This window comes from Cucurbita moschata, unplaced genomic scaffold (assembly GCF_002738365.1).
Source record: "Cucurbita moschata cultivar Rifu unplaced genomic scaffold, Cmos_1.0 Cmo_Scf00013, whole genome shotgun sequence".
Taxonomy (NCBI): Eukaryota; Viridiplantae; Streptophyta; class Magnoliopsida; order Cucurbitales; family Cucurbitaceae; genus Cucurbita; species Cucurbita moschata.
The window spans coordinates 5,296,215-5,302,034 of record NW_019268529.1 but is presented as its reverse complement, the minus strand read 5'-3'; the positions used below and the strand labels follow the sequence as shown (position 1 = coordinate 5,302,034).

General features: G+C 35.3%; 2 protein-coding genes across 3 annotated transcripts in view; one reads left to right on the top strand and one right to left on the bottom strand.

Annotated features, from left to right (window-relative positions):
• LOC111451418 (transcription factor MYB63-like) overlaps window positions 1–186 on the top strand; it is a 3,113-nt gene extending 2,927 nt beyond the window's left edge. Inside the window, exon 4 of the mRNA XM_023091831.1 lies at window positions 18–186. The gene's annotated coding sequence lies outside the window, so the exon portion shown is untranslated. The remainder of the gene's footprint in view (window positions 1–17) is intronic.
• A 224-nt stretch (window positions 187–410) lies between these two features.
• LOC111451415 overlaps window positions 411–5,820 on the bottom strand; it is an 8,658-nt gene continuing 3,248 nt past the window's right edge. For both annotated transcript variants that reach the window (XM_023091828.1, XM_023091826.1), the window contains exons 5-12: window positions 4,469–4,529; window positions 4,281–4,379; window positions 3,334–3,428; window positions 3,036–3,149; window positions 2,448–2,515; window positions 1,439–1,549; window positions 862–1,093; window positions 411–672 (exon numbers count right to left, since the gene is read on the bottom strand). In XM_023091828.1, the coding sequence (XP_022947596.1) occupies window positions 562–672; window positions 862–1,093; window positions 1,439–1,549; window positions 2,448–2,515; window positions 3,036–3,149; window positions 3,334–3,428; window positions 4,281–4,379; window positions 4,469–4,529 (891 nt within the window). In that variant the 3' untranslated portion in view covers window positions 411–561. The remainder of the gene's footprint in view (window positions 673–861; window positions 1,094–1,438; window positions 1,550–2,447; window positions 2,516–3,035; window positions 3,150–3,333; window positions 3,429–4,280; window positions 4,380–4,468; window positions 4,530–5,820) is intronic.

Here is a 5,820-nt window from a genome sequence, read left to right as displayed (position 1 = left end):
AATAGAGCCTAAAAAAAAAAAAAAAAAAAAGACTTAGCATTTGTTACTTTGAATATTTGGAGGTAGTGGGTGATACTTAGTATGAAAGAATTAGAGAAATGCACACAATATTGACATCAAAGGGATTGGGATTGGATTTGGGTTTAAATATACACCAAGGACTAATTAATTGCTTCCTTGCTATCATTTGGTTGAAATCTCACCACAAACACCTATTCATTCCTCTATTTTACTCGGTAAGAGACTAAAATGAGAAAATAACGTGTATGAATGATCCAATGGCGCTAGTTCGAAAAAAGAAAAAAGTTGTCCATGGTACCGCTATAAAAAATGACTCGAAGAATGAAAAGAAATGACGACAAACGTTCAACCAGAGAAGGCAATGGGACAAGACCGGGCAATAACAAAGATGATCAAAGAGTCCAGTTTTCCACGTCCAATATGATATATCAACTAATAAAAATTCAGTATATTGTAATGGCAGCTCATCCTACTCTGAAATATAATATGATTAAGAAGTACATATTCCCATACATCTAGTTCAAAGACATATAAATGCAACTAATTCATAGACAAGAAATGCACACGAGCAAGTAGATATTCTTTTCCAGCTATCCAAACGCCAGTCTGTGACCACTGTACATCTTCCCAGTCCAGATTATCCTCAAGTACCTAAAACCAATAACCCAAATGTTGAAACCTCCTCATAATTCAGTCTCATGCTCTTCTTTCTTACCACATTTTTACCCCAACAAAAGGAAAGAGCAAATGCCTTAACTCAACTACGCCACAATGTAATGGTCTTAATAAATGATGAATGTGTAGCAAAAATGGGATTGAGAGAAAGCTGGAGAGAAGTACCTCCACGTGTTCGGAAGGCAGTGGAATCCCGATAGAACGCATAACCTTCTGGGGCAGTGGCATCTTACATCGAGACCACCGAAACACATCAATCAAGGTATTATCATTATCGGTTCTTTCACCATTTGGGCAGTGCACAAAGTGGTTCTGAGATTTCTCGGCATCAGCTTCATGCCCCTGAGATGCTACAATGGTTTTCACCATTTTCTCTCCAGAAAAGCAGAGTTCATACCTTCACACAGTAGTTTTTCGGACAAATTAAAACTTGCATAAAGTATTTCACTAATCATTTTCTTTATCTATTGACTGATATTCCAAGATAACTATCTGATCTTACTACATTTGGTTATAAGCTCGACTAATCTCACAGGACAACCGTCTAACCCTACTACATTTGATTGTTAAGTAGCATATAGAATATTATGAAATCTAGGTAGGTGGCCACCCTAAATTGAGCTGATTCCTATGCCAACCACGATTGTTGCATTTCACACCTCATAAAAATGAATAACTTGTGCATAGTTGATTATGAGTGGGTTATGAGGTAAGGAAAACATTATGGTGGGACTTTATATACCTGCATGCATGAGTTTCTAGATACAAAACTTCTCCCTTTTTCAATCGCGCAGATGTATAGAGTGGCTTCTTTAGACCTTTATCCGCAACAATACTTATGCTGTATTTAATCCTGGAGATATATGTCAATGGAACATTAAAGACGAACATTTTGAAAGTTTATAGGGTAATCCAGGGGCAAAGTGAATCCTGTCTACGTTATGTAACCTAAGATATCACACGATGCAAGATTCAAAGATGGTTATGTTATGTAATGTTCAAGAAACATAGTACATCATACCATGCAAGAAGTACGTCATAAGAAATACGTCATGACAATGCCATTAACTGCCAAAAAGATCTCAAAAGCAAGACACTAACGTATTTTACTATCTTGTTTTTGGATAAACATGGGGTCCGAACCATCTTATGGTTATATGCTACTTGACTAATCTCTTGTGACGTTTGTTTAATCTACAGCATTTGAAAAAGATCCAACTGTTTACTACATGCCCTAGCTTTTCGACCACTAGAATCTCCAAGTGATAGATGTAGAATCTCCAACTGTTTACTACTTGCCCTAGCTTTTCGACCACTAGAATCTCCAAGTGATAGATGTAGTTACCAAATCAACGAAATAATGTTGCAAAAGAGCTTTAATACGAATATCATCAATTTCCTAAGTTTGAGCCTTGTCTTACGGTAAGGCAAAAACAAGAAAAGTCTTTTTAAGAACATTGATAATAAATGGATACAGTTAAGGAGTTCTGAAGATTCATTGATCACACTGGATGGGAGAGGAAATATCACATATCTCAGCAATATGGGATGTATATGCATTCCAACAAACTACAAATATATTTTATTGGGTTGGATCTAGTGAAAATAATAAATAAATAAATAAAATATATGCCTCAACGCAAAGAGACATGCATAAAAGCCAAGGTAAACAGACCTAAAGCTATTTTTTAAGGTAGTATTTTGGCAAAACCCTGCAGGGGCAGTATTAAAAGGCGAGATTTGAAGAATACCATGGCTCATTGCAAAGGTTGTACTGAATTGTAACTTCTCTTACAAATCTCTGTTGACGCAACGCATTCTGAAAAACATAGCATAACATGGTAAATCTCTGTTATTTCATTTAAAACAAAACCAGAAAATAATGAAAATGAAAAATCAAAGCAATGACAAATGTTTATGTTATTCATTTGAAGTCCCTAATAAAACATTCAATTTTGAAGATTTTAAATGAGATATGAGAATAGGTAGAATGTACTATGAAATAGACAGTAAGCAGGGCATCGTAAAAATAAAACTACAATGTAAAAAACAGATGTAGAGCAGGACAGCCAAAGTTCTATTTCACCGTTTACTAGCAGCCAGTTTTCTTTATTTCTGTTTTTATAATCAAATCAAGGGTTACATCATATTCATATCTTTGAAGAGTCTTTAACATATATAAATTTTTATTCATTTTCTAAAAACAGGAAGCAATTTTTACTGCAGTGATCAGGAAAATAATTTTATTATTGCATATCATCAGACTGAAAGATGAACTTTTAGAACCCCAAAAGTGAACTTAAAAGGACATGCGGTTAAATATTATGTCAAGTCATTACAGAAGCTGCGGCCCTTGTAGTCATTGTCCGCTCGACAGCCACAGGAGCAAGGGTGGGCTCAACTGCAGATGTATGTGTAAGACACGGCTCCAGGTCAATGGTTCCACCTCCTCTCTGAAGAAAGAAAAAAAAAAGAAAAAAAGAAAAAAAACAAGGTTGATAGAAGCCTTAATAATACAAGGATCAATGTGTTGCAATTGGGTCTAAAATAAAATAAAATGAAGCAATTGATAACTCATTCTGTCCTAAACCATTCAGGGTTGAAAACCTATATCAAAAAATTTAAAAGCTTCATTACCTTCACAATGCAGCATCTCTCAACACAATAGCTACAACCAATAGCAGCTCCCCAAGCTCGAGATCGAACATTATTTCGAAGAGTAGAAACGTAACCTATCACAAATTAGATGTAAAATTAACTAATAAAGAATATTAACCTCAAAATTGATGGGAAAAAAAAAAACAAGAATTTATGCATTAAAAAGAAAAGTAATCCGAGTAAAAAGATATGGAAAAGAGTAGAGAGAAAAACTAATGTTCTCAACAATATAAATAAGGACTATGCTATCCAAAACCCAAAGGTAAAAAATTATTTAGAATCAGGTTGTAGATTTTTTTAATACACTCATTCTTATACAATTTCATCTTCATTGACCGTACTTCTGTCTGGTGTTAGATAGAATTTCTATGATGGTACTCTTTCATTTCTTTTGAGGTCATGATGCGCTAGAAAATATGGAGTTTATATTACCCACCTCAAGACATCGTTTTTTTACACTTATGTACCAAGATTGCTCTTCCTTTACTGCCAACGAAATGAAAGTTCGGCTTTCACGAGCTTCTTATGTGTGTGTTGGACTATTATGATAGGGTCAGTTTCCTACATTTGATCAAGAAGAGTAATTTCTTTAAGGAGTTAGTTTCTTTTTGTAGAAACACAACCAAAAGCTTCTTTGTTCCATTTGTTGGAAGACCTCTTTTAGCTCTTTGAGTTTATTAATGAATCCATTTTTGGGCCATCCATGGAGGGGCATGTTATTCCACCAATATAAGCTAATGGGAGAGATTTTCTATAAGCTCTAACGGAGCATGTGTCAAAGGATTACTTTGGAATTTGCTTTTTAGTAATACACTGAGAAGTGTATGCTTCTAAAAGATATAAAGCTACTATGACACTACGTGATGGATAAAACCCGTCATAAAATATAGCCATCTACTAAACAAGATAAAAATAAACAAACTTACAATCTTGTGGAGGTAAAACTCTGATGGTTGCACGCAACTCCTGGATAGCAGGTGGAGGAGGAGAAGCTGTTGGACGACAGTAACCTGTATGCATGAGAACTAGAACACAAAATAGAACAACAACCTGTGATATGTCCCATAGATCCACATCAATTCAATGAACTAGAAAATAGCGAGACATTACATACCAGCAACAAGATCTGAATCGTATGTGTACACATCTGTTCCCCACAGCTGTCCACCCCTGACCTGCACACATTACTTAAAGACCTTAATAGTTTCTCTCTCTCTCTCTCTCTCTCTCTCTCTCTCTCTCTCTCTCTCTCTCTCTCTCTCTTTTTTCCCCCTTCTCCTGCGTTTTGGAAATAGAAGTGACATCTAATAGTATTTAAAGTAACAGCGAAGAAGAAATAAAACAAGTTCCAAGTTAAGAGAAACAAATTATAAGCAAAAAGGAAAAGGAAGATTTTGCTCCTTTTTTTTTTTTTTTTTTTTTTTTTAAATTTAATGAGAAACAATGAAAGAGCCAAAGGGAAAATAAACTAAACAGCCTTAGGGATGAGAAGACTGGAGCCAAAAAGGAGGAATTAGACAAAAGGCCTCCAATCTAAGTTGATCAACAGAGGAGGTGAGTTAGAAAAGGAATTGTGAAGGGCACTCCATTTTGACGTAGTATGCTTGAAGTTGTCTCAAAGATTGGACCAAAACACTTTGAATCTTCCTTTGAACCACCAGTCGTAGAGTAATTCAATAAGGCAATCTTTCTATAATCTCTTCGGAAGACACCATGCAATAGCCAAACTATTGAGGATAAAATTTGGGTATTTACAAGCGAACAGGCAGATGACTATTGAGGATAAGATTTGTGTTTACTTCCCAAGTATGAATGAGATACTTTAATTCCTTATTGGTAGCCTTCTTGAGTAGGAGAAGCTTTCGGTTTTGTAGGTCTAATCCAAAGGTCCCATCCCCATGATGTGTTTGGAAACATTTTCTAAAAATGGGATACTCCTCTTCTCCTTCTACTTCTGGACTCCCATTAGAGGATGGTTACTGATCTTTGACCAATATTTCCTCCTAGTCTTCGTTTGTCTCCCCAAATATGTGTTTGGACACTTTTTCTACATTGTTAAAAAATAGCTGGTTTACCAACCAAAACCAAATGGTCAGTTTTTTATGCTGATTTTGTTCTAAAACTAACACCAACCAACCAATGTGCTACCTTTCCTCTTTTTTTTGGAAAAGCTACCCTTCTTTGTTGGTCTACTTGAAAAGTCAGGTTTTTATTCCCCCACCCCCCAAAAAATGCTGTTTGGCGTTTTTCTACTTCGTTCTTTTTCTTTGTTCTTTTTTCTTTTTTCTCTTTTGTGAGGGTGGGTAGGGGGAAGGGGTGCATGGATGTTATAAAGGGACACTGCACTCATTCACCATAGATGGTTTAAGACAGACAGGCAGTGCTCCTAACTTCCTTTATGACAAAAAAAAAAAAAAAAAAAAAAAAAAAAAAAAAAAAAAAAAAAAAAAAAAAAAAAAAAAAAAA